The sequence below is a fragment of the Urocampus carinirostris genome, chromosome 2 (assembly GCF_059441175.1).
Source record: "Urocampus carinirostris isolate Australia breed hairy pipefish chromosome 2, RoL_Ucar_1.0, whole genome shotgun sequence".
Lineage (NCBI taxonomy): Eukaryota > Metazoa > Chordata > Actinopteri > Syngnathiformes > Syngnathidae > Urocampus > Urocampus carinirostris.
Window position 1 is genome coordinate 58,458,958 of NC_142350.1, and position 23,148 is coordinate 58,482,105.

General features: G+C 40.9%; 1 protein-coding gene and 2 non-coding genes across 3 annotated transcripts in view; 2 read left to right on the plus strand and 1 right to left on the minus strand.

Annotated features, from left to right (window-relative positions):
- creb5b (cAMP responsive element binding protein 5b) overlaps positions 1-23,148 on the plus strand; it is a 150,243-nt gene that overhangs the window by 12,591 nt on the left and 114,504 nt on the right. The window contains exons 2-3 of the mRNA XM_088328102.1: positions 18,134-18,204; positions 21,040-21,133. Of these exons, the coding sequence (XP_088184228.1) occupies positions 18,151-18,204; positions 21,040-21,133 (148 nt within the window). The 5' untranslated portion in view covers positions 18,134-18,150. The remainder of the gene's footprint in view (positions 1-18,133; positions 18,205-21,039; positions 21,134-23,148) is intronic.
- trnak-uuu (transfer RNA lysine (anticodon UUU)) lies at positions 538-610 on the plus strand. Its single transcript has one exon. It is a non-coding gene; the product is annotated as a tRNA-Lys (tRNA).
- trnak-uuu (transfer RNA lysine (anticodon UUU)) lies at positions 8,183-8,255 on the minus strand. Its single transcript has one exon. It is a non-coding gene; the product is annotated as a tRNA-Lys (tRNA).

A 23,148-nucleotide genomic window follows, 5' to 3' on the forward strand; every position in this document is an offset into this window, starting at 1 on the left:
AAATATAGTGGAAGATAGAACTCTTGTTGGTGATAGGAATGAGTGGAGAGGTGTTGTGAAAGGATAGTGGGACGGGCAGGGGCACCTGTATGATGCGGCAGGGGTAAACCAGTGAAAGCTGTCGGGCCCTGCTGTTGAATAAAAGAGTGTGTTGTGTCACTCTGACTCGAGTGACATGGCCGCTTGTGTCCTGTTTCATCTGGAGGGACGAAAGCAGGACTGACTTTTAGTGAAAAGGGTGGTGCTTAACTTGTTTGCTTTTTGGGCTTTTGGGTTGGCCCTGGTCCCCCAATTTTTTTAGTGTGTGTTTTTTGCTACTTTTTCCCTTTTCTTAAATCGTCTTTGTTTTTGTGTATGTGTTTGTCTTGCTGCCGGTCACTCCTCTCGAGGGATATAACCAGGGTAGATAGATAAATAGTTCAAGATATTCACTTAACTCCCAAACCGTCACCCCTCCAATATTTTTTTGTAAATATATTCCCAAAAAAGAAGCACATTCTGCGCATGGATCCATCAACAGCCTGCTTTTAGAACAGGGCCTGGATAGCTCAGTCGGTAGAGCATCAGACTTTTAATCTGAGGGTCAAGGGTTCAAGTCCCTGTTCAGGCGTAGTATTTTCTGGAAATGAGTGATTCAGACACTAAAATTATCTCTCAATTCCTGTCATAGAAACGACTCTATTTTAAGACATGTTCTTGATTCCAAATGCAATTCATGTTTCTGTTTGGATTCTGCCTGAGCTACTATGAGGGGCTTTTAACTCTTGTGTAACCAAGGTTATCTTTCAGGCTAACTTGTCCTATGATAGCAGGACGGCGGCGACCCGTGTCTTAAATAAGCTGTGAAATACACTAAACTGATCCCTTATATGATTTTTTTTAACTCTTGGTAACGTTGTTAGGCTTCCTTATCCATCCAAATGTTGTTTTTTCCATTTTGGGTGTAGGTCACTTGGTCTTTTTTTTCCGCTTGTATACCCCTCCATTTTGATTTCAAAAACTGGTGAATGAACCTTGAAAGAATTATAACGGTCACTCTCGGGCCGCGCGACAGAGCAAGTTCGGCGGACGCGGCGTCACGCGGCGCGACGCGGCGCGACGCGAGAAATGGCGGCGGGCGTGATCAGGCTACCCCTGTAACTGGGGGGAGCCCGCTCGTCCGACGACCCCAGTAGCGCGGCGCGACGACAGGCGACGGACGTGCGCGGGACCCCCCGTAACTGTGTCGGTGTCGTGCGTATCGCGCCCGAAAGTACCCGCGCCGCGGGTGAGGAGATCGCTCGCCGGAGCGACCGAACGGCACCCGCGGTGCGGCGCAAGTAAAAACCCTGTCGTGAATTTGTCTCCGATCGTCCCGGGCGGACGTAAAATCGCCCGGCTGTACGACTCTTAGCGGCGGATCACTCGGCTCGTGCGATGATGAAGAACGCAGCTAGCCGCGAGAACTAATGTGATTTGCAGCTGCGATTGGCTGGCAACCAGTTCAGGGTGTCCCCTGCCCACTGCCCGGAGATGGCTGGGATGGGCTCCAGCCCCCCCACGACCCTAATAAGGATAAGCGGTGCAGATAATGAGATGAGATGAGATTTTTTATTTTATTTTTTATTTAGCATCGCTACTTCGCAGATTTTCACTTTTTGCGGGTGGTTTTGTTCCCCATTAACCGAGTCTAAAAAATAATAATTAAAAAAAAAAAAAAAAGAAATTTTTATTCATTTATATTTTATTTTATTTGTTTTTGGAAGGTGCGCCGCTACTTCGCGGATTTCCACTTATCTCGGGTGGTTTGGACCCCATTGACCGCGATAACCGAGGTCTTACTGTAATATTATGGCCTTTTTAAATAATTACATTCGAAAAAACTCAAAATGCAGAAATGCAAAAGATTACTTTTTTGCATGTTAATTTATAAATATCTTGATGAATTAAATAAATAGGAAAAAGCAGATTTAAAAAAAAATGAATTATATTATGGGCAGCACGGCGGCGCAGTGGTTAGCGCTTGTGTGGCACAGTTAATGTCACGGGAACCTGTCGTGGGTTCAAATCCAGCTCCAGACTTCCTGTGCGGAGTTTGTATGTTCTCCCCGTGCTTGCGTGGGTTTCCTCCAGGCACTCCGGTTTCCTCCCACGTTCCAAAAACATGCATTTCAGGCGTATTGGCCGGTCCAAATTGTCCCTAGGTGTGAATGAGCGAATGAGTTGTCTGTCCCTGTGTGCCCTGCGATTGGCTGGCAACCAGTTCAGGGTGTCCCCTGCCCACTGCCCGGAGATGGCTGGGATGGGCTCCAGCCCCCCCCGCGACCCTAATGAGGATAAGCGGTACGGCTGATGAGATGATGAGATGAGATGAGAATTATATTATTTGAATGTTGGTGCAGTATACATTGAGGGGACAAGAGTAGCAACAAATCAATGTATTTATTTTTTATTTTCAAAACTTTTGCTTCAGGGAGTAGATTCAAAAGCCCTGTTGTGCCCTGTCCTGTTGTTTGGCACACAATGGTTCATTATCAAGTTGTTTTAAAGGCTAATCATTTTCTTAATTTGGAAATTATAAAAATATATCGTTCCTTTCATGATAAAACAAACACGTCTCCAAATTTCACTCACTGGGAATTATAGTGTTTTGTGATCCTCCTGATAATTTTTTTTTTACATGGCAGGGAACGATATTTAAATGCATGGTTTAATCAGAATAACAAATGTACTACGGCAGTGTTCCCTCCCTACTAAGTAAGGTCGCTTATTTGAACTCCACCCATATACTCATGCTATTTTGGTATTTTTTTCTCTTCTTTTCCTGTATATTAAATGTATTTGCTTCGTAAACAATATTTTTTTTCTAATTTTGCTAGAAAGAGAAGAAGCCTTATGTCAAGAACTTCTTTTCACCCATATTAAAAGAAAAAAAAAAAAAAAAAGACCCCCTACATCACAGGTGTCAAAGAGGCGGCCCGCGGGCCGGATCAGGCCCGCTAGGGGATTGGATCCGGCCCGCGAGACAACGCTCAGAGAAGCGCAAGAGAAAGAGAGCTGTAGGTTGAAATAGGTCCAGTTGATGTTGCCAAAGCCAGGTGCCTCTCACAAATGCTGCACTTGTATTTCTCTCTCTCTAATCTCTCTTTCTCTCTCTCTCTCTTCCTCCATTTATCTCTCACTCTCTCCATCCCTCTCTCTTTCACTCTCTGTCTCTTTTTCTCTTTTTTTGTTCCTTTTTTGTCTCTTTCTCTCTATGTCTTTTTACCTTCTTTTGCTCTCTCTTTATTTTTCCTTTACTCTCTTTCTCTCTCTTGCTTTCCCCTTCTGTCTTTCCCTTTCTCTCTTTCTCTCCTTCTCTGTTCTCTCCTCTTTTTCTCTCTATTTCTCTTTGGATTTCATTCTCTCTTTCTTTCCCCTCTCTCACTAATTCTGTTTTGATGTCTTGTTTCTCACACTTTCTCTCTGTTTCTCTCTCTTTCTCTTTTTTTATCCCACCCTCTCTACCTTTCTCTCCCTATCTTTCTCTTATTTCTTTCTCTCTTTTTTTTTCTTTCTCTCTAATCTACTAAACCGGCCCCCGAGAGAATGTTTGTTCTATCGTGTGGCCCCTGAGCTTAAAAGAGTTTGACACCCTTGCCCTACATGGTGGATGGGTGGTTCACAGGCAGCCCCACGCAGAGGTTCAGGGTTTAAGTCCAGCTACCGCAGCCTCCCCGTGCGGAGTTTGCATGTTCTCCCAAGCCTGCATGGATTAATTGGCCAGTCCAAATTGTCCCTGCGTGTTATTGGCTGGCAACCGGTTCAGGGTGTCATCTGCCAACTGCCCGAAGATAGCTGGGATGGGCTCCGGCACCCCCGCGACCCTACTGAAGATAAGCAGTGCAGAAAATGGATGTATGGATGAGTGAACGTCCGTTTATTTGGTCGAAAAGTATCTTATTGGGTCTCGGTCCATAAATCTACATGTGAAAAATGTCAATTTACCCTAGGATTACTATAATGTATTATTTCTAGAGAGTAAGAAGGAGAAAAATAATATAAAAACAAAAAATTGAAAAAATCAGAAAATGTCAAATAAAAATCGTGATAGTACCGGTTGTGATCATTTCAACTGTTATAATGATGTAAGAGTTGTGAATAATTGATCAAAGAAGCGTCCACATTTATTTACGGGATTTACGGGATGGGTCTCTGTCAACCCCTTTTTTTCTTTTCGGGTGATTTGTTAGCTTTTTGATGTGATGCTTGTTGCGACATGCCTGAAAAGAAAAAAATGAAAAATCCCAAAAGTTCAGAAAAAAGCTACCCTCTTCTAATGGTGTTTAATAGATTTTCATTTGGACTAAATTTGGACCAGGTTAGACGAGGACATCTCAACAATGATTATTTTGGGACTTCATTTGGTGCATGTTGGATGAATTAGACCAACATTAAGATTGCCCCTTAATTTATTATCTTCTTCTACATGATGGCAAGACTGTGTTGTCTTGCATAATTCAAAACAAATTAGCAATGCATAGCGATGTGTTTGATTTTCATTGAATCCTCTCAAAACTGATTTATTTCCATATACTGATTGTGCCAACTCAGCATTTTCAAAATGAAGTTCTTTTCAAGTGATACTGTGTTCTTCATTCCTTGTTGAAGACAAAGTGGCCTTGATCGCTGTGCTAATATTGAGATGACCTAGATTTCACGTTGACAATTTTTGTGTATTATTTGTTATTGCAACATCCGTTGCAGCCTGGTTATCCTGGAAGGGGGATTACCTCATGTGCGGTCCCTTCCCAAGGTTTCTTCATTTTCCTCATGTTGAGGTTTTTGAGTTTTTCCTTTCCCTCATGCAGGTTTTAGATCAGGGGATGGTGTAATAATAGTCTGTGGTTTGCAATAATCTGTGGTCTGTGCAGCCCTTTGAGACTCCTTGTGATAAAGGGCTATGCAAATAAACAGGACTTGACTTGACATGTTAATGAAACTGTCAGGACCAGAACGGAAACAGGACCCAATTGCGTTAAGTTTCTTACAAGTTTTATTGAAGGAAAGAGGAAGGGCTACGCCCACAATCCGGTGTTCCCTGGACGCGGGAAGCAAGTCGCTCTCGTACTCGGATTGTGATCCGAACACAGAAGTGGATCTTCCGTAGCGAGCGATGGCGGTGTCAGGGACGGAAAAACGGGACTGGGAGAGCAAGACGTGGTCGGGGTCGGAAACAAGTCGTAAGCCAGAACGGGAGAGTAGACGGAGTCGGGGACAAAAAGAGGTTGTAAGCCAGGACGGGAGAGCAGACGTGGCCAGGATCAAAACGGGTCATAGCCGGAGACAGACGGGAGCAAAAACGGGATAGGTGGGAGTCAGGGTCAAAAAAGGCTTTCCCAGTATACACTGAGGTTCGCAGACGGACTGCCCACAGGGGATTGACAGGACTGGGTTTAAGTACGGACAGGGAGCCAATCAGAACCCGCGGCGGTTGGCTCCGAATTAGTAGGTACAGGTACATCACATCGGTAATCATGACAGAAACGACCACTGCATGAACAGTGACCTAACCCTTGTCTCGAGTTCGGGTCGCCACAACCCGATCTGAATTTTAAATGCATGCAAAACACATACATTTGTTGATTGCATCAAGGCTTCTTGATTTTGTCAGGGGTGTATATTTCAACAAAATACATAAAAAAATAATTCTATTATTAGGTCTCTAATTAAAATTTAAATCATAAGTGGTCTGCCAGTCAACACAGTGAAAGGAAGCTCCTGTCCTGTGAGCTTTAGGGGATTCTTATTTTTCCAATGTTTTCCAGTATACCTGCAAAACAACAAAACAAGGACATTTGCACTCAATATACAATGTAGTATAAATCAGGGGTCTCCAATGTAGTGCTCGCGGGCAACACAGTGCCCCCTAAAGACAGCTGAGGTGCCCATGGATGGACCTCTTCTGAAAATAGTTCACCAGTGCTTGGTCAGTGTGATTTTATAGTAAAATTATTATTTTCAAGGTAGACATAGTCTACTTAACCCTACTTTCAATTATTAACCTGATTATAACATTGTGTTATCATGATTAGTAGTTACTTTTTAGAAATGTTTATAAAATTGGGTTTCCTTTTTACTAAATAGCAGCAAAAAGTAGCTTTCAGGTGAAAAGATTTTGGAGAACCCTGGTACAGAGCGAGTGATTTATAAACTCCACATAAGTTTGTTTTTTGACTTGGCCTGTCTTTCATTTTATTTTTGCATCGCTGATTTTTTTATTTATCCTTTTTCCTGTAGTAAATATATACGGGACAAAACTGACCCTCAACCAAAGATGTTATTATCGATCTATCAACCTTGGTCATATCCCTCGAGACGTGTAACCGAAAGCAAGACAAACATACACCAAAACAAAGAAAAGGAAAAAGGAAAAAAAGTAGCAAAAAACACAAACAATTTGACCAAGGCCAACCCAAATGCCCATAGTTATAGTTAATAATATGAAATTGAAAAAATAAATTGTAGATGTGTTGTAATACCATTTGTAATAGACAGGTAACAGAAAAATCCTGGAGCCTATCCCAGCCATCTTAGGGCAGTGGGCAGGGGACACCCTGAACTGGTTGCCAGCCAATCGCAGGGCACACAGGGACAGACAACTCATTCGCTCATTCACACCTAGGGACAATTTGGACCGGCCAATTCACCTGAAATGCATGTTTTTGGAACGTGGGAGGAAACCGGAGTGCCCGGAGGAAACCCACGCAAGCACGGGGAGAACATACAAACTCCCTATAGGAAGTCTGGAGGTGGATTTGAATCCACGACAGGTTCCCATGACATGAACTGTGCCGCACAAGCGCTAACCACTGCGCCGCCGTGCTGCCCGCCTAACAATGTTACCAAGAGTTAAAGAAAATTATATAAGGGATCAGTTTAGTGTATTTCACGGATTATTTAAAACACGGGTCGCCACCAACCTGCTATCATAGGTCAAGTTAGCTGGAAAGATAACCTTGGTTACAAAAGAGTTAAAAGCCACTCATGGTAGCTCAGGAAGAATCTAAACAGAAACATGAATTACATTTTTAATCAAGGACATGTCTCAAAATAGAATCCTTTCCATGACAGGAATTGAGAAATAATTTTAGTGGCTGAATCACTGCATACCTGTCAACCTGTACGTTTTTGCCGTACAAAATGTTCATTATGCATTTTAAGACGTGTACGATGTACAAGAAGATCTGTACAGAAAAATACAAATTTGTCAATGATGGGTACCATCCGGTATACACCGACTATCACCAAACGGCAAATCAATCAAACGAGTTCGCCGCGGTAGCGTCTATCTCGGTATGTTTTATTTTTTGTCGCAAACGGAGCAAGCAGTTTGATGCTACTGTGCGCATGCGTCTGCCGCCTGGGGATTTCCCATCATGCATCATTCCGATCACACGTGAACAAAGCGAAAGCAGAGCAGTAGGGCTACATGACAACATAGTTGTGAATTTTCTTTGGATACAATCATCGAGTCGCAATGGCCGAACCTGAATTGAAACGCCGTAAGTCATTCTGATCTAAAAACAACAGGCGGGGTTGATTGAGTAAATTTGAAATACATGTGGTTTTAAAAAACATCGGATTTCATGTGGTAGCTGTGTAGTGAAAGGAAGTCCGTCTCTTTTTAGAGAACCGTTTTTTTCGGCTTAACTCATCAAATGGCTCACTTGCTTTGATGCATTATATTACGAATTATGATGTTGTATAAAGAAGTTAAGAAAAAAAGGAAGTATAAAAGGAGAAAATAAAAAAACAGGTTTGTGATTATCCCTTTAATCAGTATATTACCAACAATAATTTCATGCAGAAAATGAATTCATAATTTGAATAAGAAAATGTATTATTCTACTTAATTATATTTGCATGTATTTTTTTCCTTCTACAGTGAACGTCCAAGATAATTAATTTTTGATTTTTTTTATAATAAACCTCATTCATGTCGAGCAACTCAGTATCTCACAACAAAATGTTAATTCACAATATATATGATATAACGAAACACATGTGCAATATAACATGTTAAACTACATAAATAAACACGTTTGAAAAAAAAAATAGGGTGTAAGGTTATTTTATATTTTGTAAGGGAAAATACGACAGTTTGTAATGGCATGGAGACCTGGAGCTTGACAGTTATGTCACTGATTCCTAGAAAATACTACGCCTGAACAGGGACTTGAACCCTGGACCCTCAGATTAAAAGTCTGATGCTCTACCGACTGAGCTATCCAGGCTCTGCTTTGAACATAGGCCGTTGATCCATCCATGCTCAGAACGTGCTTCAGCCTTCAATGTCCTTGACTTATAAACGGCACTCGTCCCTTTAACAAGGTTAATCGGGTTCATCGGCAAACATTGGACTCCGTAGCTGAGACGGGCTGTCAATCCCTTCGTGTAGTTTTACATTTGCAACACCGAGTCAAGGTTGGATCTAGCAAATTGCGCTCGGGCCTGTGAGCCTTTAAAACGCCGCGCATTCGGCCTTGGATCAGAGACGCAGTTAAAATGTTTTGATGTGCTTTTTCATTTTTCTTCCCCTTGATGCTCAACCATGAATGCGTATTGAGATGAATTCCGGATGCGTTCTTTTGTGTCATTGCCATGTCTGCATTCCAATTACTGTAAGTGATGAAAGGGTGAACTAGTTACAGCAAAGGTCGGCAAACTCCGGCTCGCGGGTCCGATCAGGATCGCCAACGGATTTCATCCGGCACGCGGGACAAAGATGAGAGAAACACATAAGAAAAATAAGCCTGATCATCTCAAATGATCACCTAATTTCCTTTTTTTCCTTTTCTCTCTTTTCTCTTTCTCTCTTCCTACCCTTTGCGCTTTCTTTTCTCTTTTCTCTCCTTCTGTCTTTCTATTTCTCTTTAGATTTCTTTCTTCCTCTCCCTTTCTTTTCCCCTCTCTCATGACTTCTCTTTTTATCTCTTTTGTTTCTCAGGCTCTCCCCCTCTCTCTCTTTCTTTATCCCCCCTCTTTCTCTTATTTCTTTATCTCTCTTTTTCTTTCTCTTTAATCTACTGGTCCGACCCCCAACAGAATGTTTGTTCTATCGTGTGGCCCCCGAGTTAAAATGAGTTTGACACCCTTGTTTTAACCCAACCTGCCAAACATAAATGGATACAATGCTAACATATATGTTAAAAAACGTACTACTAAGAAAAATATGTTGTTATTTTGGTGTTCTTTCTTATCCAGTATCCCTTCGTGTGCCCGCATGAACACTATATATTTCATTAATCTCCTGGCCGACATTCAAATAGCTGTTTACATTTTTCCGTACTTGCTTTTTTAAAATCAATTTTATTTCTCAAGCCCTCCTGCAAAGGCTATTGCATTGAGTTTTTCAATGCAAATGATCAAGTTTAGTGCTTAAAAAGGGAGATAGGATTTTCCTATGCCTTTGAATTAAATATTGTATTCTTAAATAAGTATATGTATATTTTGAGTGTTTCAAAACCAGTTGGTTGAAAAAGTTCCTTAATAAATAAATAGACACATAAATATGACTTGTACATGTACAGTGAAGAAAATACGTATTTGAACACCCTGCTATTTTTCCATTCTTCCCACTTAGAAATCATGGAGGGGTCTGAAATTTTATTCGTAGGTGCATGTCCACTGTGAGAGAGATAAACTACAAAGAAAAATCCAGAAATCACAATACATGATTTCCTGGCTGTGTGCTTCGGGCCGTGGTCGTGTTGGAAGACCCAGCCACGACCCATCTTCAATGCTCTGACTAGGGGTAGGAGGTTGTTCCCCAAAATCTCACAATACACGGCCCCAGTCATCCTCTCTTTATAAAGTGCACTTGTACTGTCCCATGTGCAGAAACACTATCTAAACATGATGCTACCATCCCCATGCTTCACATTAGGGGTGTTCTTCGGATTGTTCTCCTCATTCTTCTTCCTCCAAACACGCTTAGTGGAGTTACGACCGAAAAGCTCTATTTTGGTCTCATCCGACCACAAAAATTTCTCCCATGACTCCTCTGTATCATCCAAATGGTCATATGCAAACTTAAGACGGGCCTTGACGTGTGCTGGTTTAATTAGGGGAACCTTTCGTGCCATGCATGATTTCAAATCATAACATCTTAGTGTATAACCTAGAGTAACCTTGGAAACGGTGGTCTCAGCTCTTTTCTGGTCATTGACAAACACCTGTCGTGTAGTTCCGGGGTGATTCCTCACCTTTCTTAGAACCATTGAGACCCCACGAGGTGATATATTGAATGGGGATCAACTCCGATTGAGATTGACCGTCATGTTAAGGTTCTTCCATTTTCTAATGATTACTGCAACAGTGGACCTTTTTTCACCAAGCTCCTTGGCAATTGCTCTGTAGCCCTTTCCAGCCTTGTGGAGGTGTGCAATTTTGTCTCTGGTGCCTCTGGACAGCTCTTTGGTCTTTGCAATGTAACAAGTTAAAGTCTTACTGATTGTATGGGGTGAACAGGTGTCTTTATGCAGCTAAGGACCTCAAACAGGTTCTTTTGATTCAGGATGATACATGGAGTGCAGGTGGAATTCTAATGGGCGGACTAACAGGTCTTTCAGGGTCAGAATTCTAGATGATACACAGGTCTTCAAATATTTATTTGGAGTTGTATCAAACAAATAAATCGTAAAAAAATCATGCATTGTTATTTCTGGATTTTTCTTTTTAGTTTATCTCTCTACAGTGGACATGCACCTACGATGAAAATTCCAGACCCCTAAATGATTTCTAAGCGGGAAAATAGCAAAATAATAATAATAATAATAATAATAATTTCCTTTGTATTGTCATTCTTTGTAACAATGTACACAGAACGAAATGTCGATACACCTGACCCGTTGTAGCGAGCCGATGCAGCCGCAGCCAACAGAGGGCGCCGCCATTTTACCAATTTGGTATGACTCGGCCGAGGCGCGAACCAGCGACCTCCATAGTGTTCAAATATATATTTTCTTCACTGTAAATGCAAAAGAGAGAAAAATTAAATTGGCTTATGTTATCTTTTTCCCTTATGTATTGCCGAAGTAACGTAACAACTCTGTATCGGCGTATACAAAAAATGAAACGCATCAATCAGCCATTGTTTTTCCTCTGGCCGGGCCCCTGAGTAAAGGTTCTCAAACCAAAGCAGCCCGCGGCTTGAAAATTTTATCCCCCCATCTTCCAATTTACAGAATTGGTTTGCTCTATATCTTAATGGGAATTTTCGTTTACAAGAAGTTAAGATTAAAATGACTACCAACGATAAAAGATTGTGGCATACCATTTGGCCTCAGAATAGCTTCTTTTAAGTTTAGACCCTCTTTGTTTTCATAATCTTGAATTCCCGGCTGCCAAAGAATACGGCAACTGTGAGTAATGATCACTCAAGCGAGGTATTCAACTCCCTTCGATTCTTCTCCAGGTGCCTGCCTCTAAATTGTGTTTATGCTTGATAAAAGCAGCTCTCCGCTGTAGTTAAAGCTCCATTGCTGAAAAGAACACAGTCCCATCGCTAAAAGCTGGTCAACCTCCAGTTTGTTTGGATTTCAAAACCCTTTTCCCCTAAGAAATGGTTCCAAAAGAAATAATCAGTTGCAGACTCCGACATAAAATATAACCCATTGACTGTAAACGCGATGCTTTCAATCAAATTGAAACATCCGCCATAAAAATATTCAAAGACGTTCGTTAACCGGTGTAAATAAGACTTCCAGTAAAGTGAAAATAAATGTCATCGAAATGTGACCCACCACAAAGAAGAGTAGTGTTAGCTGAATTGGAATCATTAAAAAAAGAAAAACGGCGAAATGTGGTTTGAAAATGTTTTCGAATGTTGAGGGTGTGTTCGTTAATTGAAAACACTCGATTCTTAGCTGCAAACTGGCGAGCAAAATTCATTTCTTCACTTGCCTTTTTTAATATGCTTACATATAATGTCAACATTTCTGCGATAAAGATCAAGCCTCTGCCACCTGGAACATATCCAACCGAGTTGCTGTGAAATAGTGACAACGAGGCGCTCTTAACATGTCTGCCCAAAGGCCGGGGCCACAGGATCACCTTTCCTGTATTTAAATTGTTAGGTCTGCTTCTCCCTTTAGCATCTCTACAAGCCTTGAGACTCAGAGCAAATAGATGCAGTACAAAAAATACAGTAGTCATAGTGGGAGGTTATTCATCCAACAGTAAAGCAGCATTTTCATCGTTGCGACGCAAAACCAATGTGAGTACCCTAGACGCGATTGGCTTTTACTCAAATAAAAGTACTGTTACTTCAGAATAACATGACTTAAGTAAAAGTAAAAAGTAGCCATCCAAAATATTACTTGAGTGAAAGTAAAATAAAAGTACTGAGTAACTGTCTTATTTATTAATTTTTCAAAGTCCATCCAATGTCATGATTACTGTTGTGACACAGCTGTGCCCACTCCTTTGGCGCCAACTGCTGAGGGTTCTGATCAGTATTTGTACCCAGTCCTGTCTGTCCCCTTTTGTCAGTCCGTCTGAGACCCTCAGTTAACACTAGGCAAGCCTTTTTCGACACTGACTCCCACTTGTCCCGTTTTTTGCTCCCGTCTGTCCCATACATCAACCCGTTTTTAATCCTGACCACGTCTACTCTGCCGTCCCGGCTTTCGACCCCTTTTTGTACCCGACTAGGTCTTTTTCTCCTATTCTGGCATACGACTCGCTTCTGACCCCAACCACATTTTTGCTCTCCTGTCCCACCTACTGACCCGTTTTCCCGCCATAGCTCGCCACGGAAGATCCACTTCCGCGTTCAGAGCAAAATCCAAGTATCAGAGCGACCTGCTTCCCGCGTCCAGTAATCACCGGATCGTGGGCGCAACCCTTTTCTCTTTCTTCCAATAAAACTTGTGAGAAACGCAATGCAAGTCCTGTCTCCGTTCTGGTCCTGACACCCAATCAACAAAAAATTACGTTTAATAGATTGAAATAATCTAAGTAAATTCGAGTACTGTAATTAATAATAAGATAATAATAGTGTAAATAAAATAAATAAATTAAGCACAAGTAGCACATTTAAAGTCCTAGTAACTTTGTAACAGGCTCTGCAGGGAAAAGAACAAGCTCGACTATGAACTCGTATAAATTGTGTTTGTCTGTGTTTGTGATAAAAGACGGAGGGAAAAAAGGAGAAAACTAGAAAAAACAGATTTTGGGGGGGTCCCGTTAATCAGTACATTACCAATAATAATGTATCCAAATGTATTAATAGTTTCGAAAAAATTCATTATTCCATTAAATTATAATAGCATTAATTATTATTTTTTCACACTACCAAAAGATGTCGCAGTGTCAAGTAACTCATTTAAACTTTGAACTTTTTTATACTTTAATGCCAACTTGTGTCAGGACCAGAACGAAAACAGGACCCAATTTTGTTACATTTCTCACAAGTTTTATTAAAGGGAAGAAGAAGGGCTGCGCCCACGATCCGGTGTTCGCTAGGTGCAGGAAGCAAATCGCTCCCGTAGTTGGATTGTGATCCGAACACGGAAGTGTATCTTCCGTAGCGAGCGCTGGTGGCGTCAAGGACGGAAAAAAAGGGCGATAGCCGGGACAGGAGAGCAAAAACTTGGTTGGGGTCAGAAACGGGTCGTAAGCCGGGACGGGAGAGCAGATGTGGTCGGGATCAAAAACAGGTCGTAAGTCGGGACGGGAGAGCGGACGTGGTCAAAATGGGTCGCAGCCGGAGACAGACGGGAGCAAAAACGGGACAGGTGGGAGTCAGGATCGAAAAAGGCTTACCTCGTATACACTGAGGTTCGCAGACGGACTGACAACAGGGGATTGACAGGACTGGGTTCAAATAGTGACAGGGAGCCAATCAGAACCCGCAACGGATAGCACCAAATGAGCGGGCACAGCTGAGTCACATCAGTAATCATGACAACTTCAAGCAGCTCAGAATCTCTAAAAACACTCAAAAAAAAAGGTTAATTAAAAATATTGACTATTCAGTGCAAGAACAAATAAACTATGTAACACAAGAGTAAACTTTACATTTGTTTGGTAAACCCATATGAAACAAAAACACAGGAACATACATTAAAATATTTACAGGTGAAAACTAAAATAACTACAAAACAATGTCAACCTTTTTTATACAACACAGAATGCCTGTAAAAAAATATCGTTCGAATGACACAGACTGGAGTGAAGTGTAAACCGCATGGCTCGCCACAGAGACAGACAGACTTACTTACTTAAGTAACGGCTTCAATGTAGGCTAGTGTAGCGGAGTAAGACTACACTTTCTTAGTCACAATCTACTCAAGTAAAAGTATATTGACTTTAAAGTACTCAAAATGTCCCAAAACGTACTCAATTAAATAGAACGGAGTAAATATAACTTAGAACTTATTAACCTGACTGCCCATTTTGCACATCTGGTTAGCTGCTCCTCTTGCACTCTTTGCACTACTGTATAATACTATACATAGCTATAATTATTTAGTATATTATTAGTACTTCAATACTCCAACTCAATACAACATATTATATATATCTGTACATTCAAGGAAACTGTGCGGGTCAGATGTATCGACATTACGTTCTGTATACACGTGTACAAGAATGACAATAAAGTATATCTGAATCTGAATCCGAATCTCTGAATCTCTTATGACCATCCTATTATGTTGACCAATATCAGACAGGCATCTTTTGAGACTCTTTATACACCTAAAGTTGGAATTTCTCAAATTTTTGGGCAGGCGAAAATAATTATTTGGTGATGTTGTAGTGTGGGAAAAATGACTTGACTTTATTTGAAAAGGGACAAGTATGCTCCACAAACTCATGTCACATACTGTAACATTTTATACGAAGCTAATTCTCAATGTCTGTCCCCAGAAGGGCTCTTTTAGAAAAATAAATACTCAAAATACACAATACAGACACTGCCCTACTTACAAACAAAACGATTGTTCGTAAGTTGAATTTGTTGAAGTTGCTTCAGTGCTATATTTTGCATGTTGAAGGTTTATATAAGTATGTTTAAGGCTTGTATAACTAACCTGTATTGTTTTCTACTAAAAAATAAACATTTCTTAAAATAATATGCTCTATAACAGGGGTCAGGGACCTTTTTGACCCAAAGAGCCATAAAAGCAAAAAAATGTTGTGAAAATAAATTGAAAGAGCCACATCATATATTTTCAGACAATATTGAAAAAAACTGCCAAACACGCTCCCTAGACAAAAGCTAATTCTTCAGCATATTTTATTTCACTGTGTGTCATTTGATGATTTAATCAAATGTATGAAATGATAATAATGCCAAATCCTGTGTCCCAAATCGATGTAAATATGCCATTTACAATTTGTCTTCCACCTTCAGTTAAGAGTGTTGAGGCCATTTTTTTCCATGAAATTTGTCCTAAATAACGGTTTCAAAACTATGTGCATGCAAAGTTCTTTCGTAAAAATGTCACAAATATTTGCAAACGGTAAGCATATCGTCATATTCACTTTCGGCGTAGACTGCACTGAGCGAGAGAGAGAGAAGGAAGTGCCTTGCGCTGTGTGCAAGGATCCGCCCACCTGTACTGCTCACCCAATCAAAGTCGTTTGCCAGCGTTTTTATTTATCAGTTTGAATGGTTTCTTATCGAACTTCTGCATGAAGTTGCTTCGGCTTTATATGGACCAAAATCGGGATGAAATCACTTGACTTTGGAACGCCACAGAGAGATGTGCAATAGTTACATTTTATTTCGGAGCCATACGTACTCATGAAAAGCGCCATATATGGCTCCCGAGACACAGGTTCCCTACCCCTCCTCTATAAAGATAAAAAAGTTGAGTTTTACTTACTTTTGGATGATACGCTTCAAGAGGTCCTCTTCCGTGTTAGAGAGTAACTGAAAAAAAGCGTTCCGATCGTTTTCTCAACCGCATCAAGCTTTCTTATTCCACTTTCATTTCAAAAGAAACGGCTCGCCTCCTCTTTACACTTTACACCAACCATATTGAATGGAAGCACGCGATATTAAACAGTAAAAGTGTCATACCGCAGTGGAGATACAGTATAGAATGTTTACACACGAACTAGGAAGAGGAAGCGGATTTCTTCTTCGGAGTGAATGCTGGGTGAGCTCTCACAGCGCCACTCACTCGTAGTGGCGGAACGAAGCACTACAGTGCTGTCCTGTACTCGGAAAAAGATGCACACAATATAAAATCTAACTTACAGCTATGTCCGTATATTTTCTGACATCATGAAAAAAATGTATGTATCTACCGTTTTACATAAGTCGAATGTTCGTAAGTAGGGGAGCGTCTGTAGTATAAAACAACACAATCACAGAGGCTACTAGTGGTCACATATCTGACCTCTGATTAAAAAGTCTTTAGATATATAATTATAAAGGACCCAGTTTGACTTTTCCTTAAGTTCAGTGGGTAAACAGTTCCAGGCTTCAGTGCTTTGTACAGTAAAAGCAGATTCAGAGATTCAGATTCAGATATACTTTATTGTCATTCTTGTACACGTGTATACAGAACGAAATGTCGATACATCTGACCCGCACAGTTTCCTTGAATGTACAGATAGAAATAAAATGTTGTATCGAGTTGGAGTATTGAAATACTAATAATATACTAAATAATTATAGCTATGTATAGTATTATACAGTAGTGCAAAGAGTGCAAGAGGAGCAGCTAACTAGATGTGCAAAATGGACAGTCAGGTAAACAAGTCACTTTACAATAACAATAACACTGGAGTACGATAGTGCAGAGGAGAACAGGCGTGCAGAGGAGTGGCTAGGTATAAGAGAACTGCCAGCAGTGTTCCCTCTAAGCTGCGGGCGTGCGCAATTGCGCACTGCTCGCATATTCTCAGCGCACAAGAAAATTTAGCCAGCGCACAGAAATGAGGGATCAAAATTACTAATTAAGAAGCGACTTAAGTCAAAGTTACAGTGCAAAAAGGTAAAAATACACAGGTTCCCCTGATGCGGTATTTTGAAGTCAATGTCGAACGAAGTTGAAAAGTAAAGTTAGTAGAGTTTGTCGAGAACCGGCTTCTTTGGCTCGGCTCACTAAAAGGAAGGCTCTTTTGGGTCCTAAACGGCTCTTCAGGTTGTTTTTGCTTCTTTAATCCCAACATGACCAAATATTATGTAAAACTATGCACAAAATGACTTAAAAGAAGGGGGGAATAGAACAATAAAGAAAAAAATACCAAAATGAAAAAGTAGTGAAAAGCTGGGGAAAAAAAACAAAAGGAAGAAAATAAAAAGAAGGAAAAATTTAGAAAAAAGCCAGAAAAAAATAAAAGAAAGAAACGTAGGAAAAAAGTAAATGGAGAACAAAAAGAAAAAAGGAACAGCTCGGAAAAAATAAACACAATGAGACTTTTTTTTAAAGGGATTAAAAAAAAGTAGAAAAAAAACACGGAAAAAAGACATGTTGGACATGTTTGATGAATGAATTATCTTGCCACACTTGGGATTATGGTTGCTCACTGTTGTTTCAAGCGTTGCTCACCGACTTTGTGTAAATGCTCAGACCCGTGGAAAATTACAGGGAACATTGACTGCCAGTATTGCAAATAAAACCAAAAAACAAACAAATGCACAGACTAGCAGCTGGGTAGGCTTACTATGTGCCTGGATTTTTCACCAACTCACACTGAGAAATTGACATCAAAATGTTTGCTCTGTGATGAACCTTGACGACGTCATCCCCACAACCTAAAATGAAATTTGACCGTCTTAACCAATTGGTCTCGTTTTTCTCTAATTGTAAAATTACCGAAGCAGTTGAGGTGAGAACAATTTTCTCCAATGCTTTGAGCCAGTAGATGTGGCCTGCCTCTGAATACCTTCCGCCGCATGTTTTGTTTGTCAGGTGTCCCAAAATCACATTTGGCTAATTCCGTCATTTTCAACCCTTAAAAACCACAAGCCATTACATTAATATCATTGAAAGTGAAATGTGAGCCGACGGCGTTTATGGCAGAAAAAGCCTCGCGGCTGCAACAGGTATAAATGCGATCTGTGTATTTTCCATTCTGGGATCCTGCTTTTAAAACCCGAGTCACTAACTTTGTTTATTTACTGTTTTTTCCTCTCCTTTTTTTTCAGTTTAATGAGAAGTTGTGATGAACTCAGACCCGGAAAGGCCGTATGTGTGCAACGCGCCCGGCTGTTCTCAGGTGAGCGCGTGGAGAGAAAACGACATATTTTGTCGATTGGATACGTTAAAACAACTTTCGAAACAAATTTTTCGCAAACAGTACAGTCTTTTGAACTGACTGTCTAGAAAACAAAAGTATCTGGCAAAAATTCTCGAAAAACAATCAACAAGCACATTCCATTTCAGCTTAAAAGCCAAATGTTTTAGCTTAAAAGCTAAATATTTTTGAATGAACAGAAAGAAAGCAGTGTTCTGCTATTAGCAAATCGCTATGATTGTGAAACTAAATTTAGATCAATCAAATGATTCATCGACAAAAAAAAGATCAGATGAGAAATACCATTTTAACAGATAGCCACACAGTGAACATTGTCAACAACAACATTAGATATGAAACACGCGGATAAACACGTAATAAAGACTTAAAAGGATCAAGAAATGTCAATATAAATAGGCAAAATTATTCACAATGTACTCCTTGGAGGAGACTGGCTTAGTTTGTGAGTGTATCGAAAAATAGTGCAGTAACAATTAGCTGCCACATCATTCCAAAATAATATCATATACACAGGCAAAAAATATATTTTTCACATTATTGCGTGCTTGTTTATGGTGGTGATGGCCCTAGGGAAGAAATTGTATCCGAGTCTGTTAGTCCTTGTTTTTTGTGGCTTTCTATTTAGGCACAGCATAAAAAAACAACATCAACCACTAATTAACTAAAGGGAACAAAATATTTGTACAAAAAGTAGCTGTGCAACACAATAATATAATTCATAAACATGTGCCCAAAGAGAGTAGTCTGAATCTTGTAAGTGCCTTCCCACATTATATTCCGTGCAGAGAAAGCACATAGGGAAATTATAAAACAAATAAATGACATTTTAAACTTACAATTGCAGCACTAGCGACTCCTACAACATATAATACCCTGAAAAATATTGATATATTTATCCTCTTTAGACAAATTTATTTAAAATACGTATATGGTACACGTCACACATTAAATGAAAAGAGACATTAATTTCAGCTCATGAGGAGATGTAATCAGTTCAGGGCCTGATTCTCATCTGATCAAAACTTCAACAACTCCGCTTTTTATTACAGGTAATTCACAGAATTGTTGGGGACATGAACAAAGAGACACTCCATTAAATACAGGCTAACATCAAACAGCTTTACTCCACTGGCAAATTGTTGTTTGGGTTGAGTAGATTACAAGAAGATTAGACTCTTTGAAGTAAGAAAATACTTTACTCAACTGTAAGGACTCTTTAATGCTCACTATTTGAAGTAAATGTATTATAAATTTACAATATTTCAGTATGGTATACCCCAAAGTACAGCCCATGCCAGCTATCTTCGGGCAGTGGATATCAGACACCCTGTGCTGGTTGCCAGCCAGTCGCAGGGCACACATAGTCATTCACTCACTCAAACTGTCAGGTACCAGAACAGGAAAACAGGAAGCAGAACCCACTCACGTTACATTACTCGGGGCGGGGCCAATTGTGCGCCATGGCAACAGTGACGCATACCTTGGGACAGTTTGAAGTCACCAATTGACCAGCTGTTAATGACTGGGTGTTTTAGATAGATAGATAGATAGATAGATAGATAGATAGATAGATAGATAGATAGATAGATAGATAGATAGATAGATAGATAGATAGATAGATAGATAGATAGATAGATAGATAGATAGATAGATAGATAGATAGATAGATAGATAGATGGATAGATACTTTATTCATCCCCGTAGGGAAATTCACACTTCCAGCAGTCTACCCCGTTGTTTATTAACAGATTAACATGATGCCCTACTTGTAGCGGAGTGGATGACGTCACACGCCAGTCCAAAAGTTCGACATCCCTGCGGCAGATGGAAATCTTTTTCTTTGTGTCCAGGGATACACCACCTTGTGTTAGCGAGTCCGTCTCCTCTCCGATTCCCGTAGGCTTTGGTGTCTCTGTATAGCGGCGCTGAAGCCGGATAGCTCCGGGTAGCTCCGGGTGGCTACACGTTAGCGTCCGGGGTGCTAAACGTGAGCCACGTTTCCGCAAAACACAGCAACTGCGCTCCCTGTGCGCTTCGATGTTTTCCACCAGCACTCGTTGGTCTTATTTGGTAGTGAGTTCACATTTACCATGATTACGGATGGTACACCGAAGACTTATAACGCCGCTAGCCGCTTAGCTAGCTCCGGCTCTTCTTCCACCATAGGCCCCCTCATCACGCCGGCACGAGAATTCTTCAGGGCAGGGAGTTGATTCCTCGAATAAACGCATTTTTGTGCTCTAAAACCCATGTCCATAGGATAGAAAGTCATCCAAAGTGTAGTTGTCAAACGGGAAGAAAAACACCGAAGATAGGAGCAGACAATAAAACAATAAATCACAAAAAGTGAGACGTGTGAAGGAGGGTATAATTTCAAACTACTGCAGCGTCCCAATGCAGAGTTTGCATGATCTCCCTGTGCCTGCTTGGGTTTCCCCATATGCATGTCATTCCATAATGAATACCTTTGTGGGTGGTTTCGAGGGACCTGCAGTACTTACCAGCTCAAAAAGGTGGTGGTAGGGGGGAGAGGAGTACTTCATAATGTTTTAGGGTCTGCTATGGTATTGCAACCAGGCAGTGTCCTCCAGACTGGGCAAAGGGCAACCACTGATTTTTTTAGGCTATATTGATAACTATCTATTGTTCTGTTCTGAGTATACACTACCATGAAGCCAGAATGCTGTTGAAGCTGCATCTCCAAAATATCTATATTTTCTGATGCATTTTCTGTTTGTTAAAATTTTTTTTGACTTCATCATAATAATAAGAAATTCCTTTTCATTTTCTATGCAGCGATTTCCCACCGAAGACCATTTGATGATTCATCGACACAAACATGAGATGACCCTCAAGTTTCCATCCATTAAGAATGACAGCTTATTATCAGGTGAGTCACGGCCTGCCTCTATCCTACCATCGTTATGATCACTGTTGATACAACTACCGTAAATTCTGGACTATAAGCCACTACTTTTTTCCCCAACCTTTAACCCTGCGGCTTATTCAGTGATGCGGCCAATTTATGTAATTTTTCTAACGGCCGCTAGCGGCGCTCGAGTGTTGCTACCATTAACTGCCCTGTCAAAGCTATATTATTATTATTAAAGCTTTGAAAACTCTCTCGGTGTACCGTCTTTCTTTGTAAATATGTGTAACCCATGTATAATACGTATCTGCAACTGTATATTTTTGTAATGTATTTATTTGTATTTATTTTAGACACTTATTCTGATATGTTTTGCACGGGTGAACGAAAACGGAGGGGCGGAACAAATGCGGGGTGCCGAGTTTAAGTGGGGACCGCTAAAGGCGAGGGACAGACAAGGAAAGAAGAGGGGGTAAAAAGTTGGTTAAAGAAAAAGGAGTTGCGTGAGTAAATGTGTTCATCTGATATATTTTTCCCACCCTTACCTTTGGAAATATACACTTTTTTCCTTGGATTGCTTTCAATGGGACCCGGACTCTGCCGGTCTGCATCAAACCTTAAGTACCGGTATCATTTTCCGTTGATTTTTGGACTGTGGACTTTAATGAAGGACATTTAGTTTCAATCGCGGGACTTGAAGTCGGGTTTGGGTTCATTTTGTGTTTGTGTTACATTTTTTAATGTGGGCGCATGCGGGTTATATACAGGTGCGGCTTGTGTATGTACAAAATCGGTTTTCCTCTTAAAATGTGGTGGGTGCGGCTTATAATCAGGCGCGCTCTATAGTCCGGAATTTACAGTATTTGTAAAATGTTTATTCTTTTTCATTTATTATTTCTCGTGTCTTATCATGGACTTCATATCAGAACTCTCATTTTTCTTTCAAGCACGTAAAAAAAAGGACTTTGGGGTCACAGGCCAACACGCAAGCCCGGGCGAAACAAGCCTCGGCTTCCCAAAAGTAGATAAACTGACTGCGAGCAATGCTTTTAGCCTTTGAAAAAACCCTGATCCGAAAATCACCCCCGACCGTCTGAAACACGATACCTGCGTGCACCCCCCCACAAAGCCAAGTTGAATAGCGTGGCTTTGGAGGGCCCTCGACAAATGGGACCCCCGTGTGGGGGGCCAGATCTGCACTTTATCAGCTACGTCGCAGAGTAAAGCAGCTTTCCTTCCGCGTTACATTCAAAGGTTGTCACGTTTTCAGGAAATTCACATCAACCTGAATGACCTTATCTATACAGACGCTCCCCTACTTATGATACAAAAAAAAAATTCTTCGGGATGTCGAAAAATATCCGGATATTACTGTAAGTTAGATTTTGTATTGTGTGCACCTTTTTCCAAGTAGAGGACATTATTGTAGTGCTCCTTTCCGCCACTACCGGCGTGTGGCGCTGTGAGAGCTCACCCAGTATCTACCGAAGAAAAAATCTATTTCTTTTTCCTAGTTCGTGTGTGAACATTCAATATTGTATCTCCAGCGCGCTTTGACATGTTATTGTTTAATATCTAGTGCATCCATTCAATACGGGGGCAGCACTGCGGCGCAGTGGTTAGCGCTTGTGCGGCACAGTTCATGTCATGGGAACCTGTCGTGGGTTCAAATCCAGCTCCAGACTTTCTGTGCGGAGTTTGTATGTTCTCCCCGTGCTTGCGTGGGTTTCCTCCGGGCACTCCGGTTTCCTCCCACATTCCAAAGACATGCATTTCAGGTGAATTGGCCGGTCCAAATTGTCCCTAGGTGTGAATGAGCGATTGAGTTGTCTGTCCCTGTGTGCCCTGCGATTGGCTGGCAACCAGTTCAGGGTGTCCCCAGCCCACTGCCCGATGATTGCTGGGATGGGCTCCAGCCCCCCGCGACCCTACTGAGGATAAGCGGTACGGCTAATGAGATGAGATGAGATGAGATTCAATACGGTTGGTGTAAAGTGTAAAGAAGAGGCGAGCCGTTTCTTTTGAAATTAAAGTGG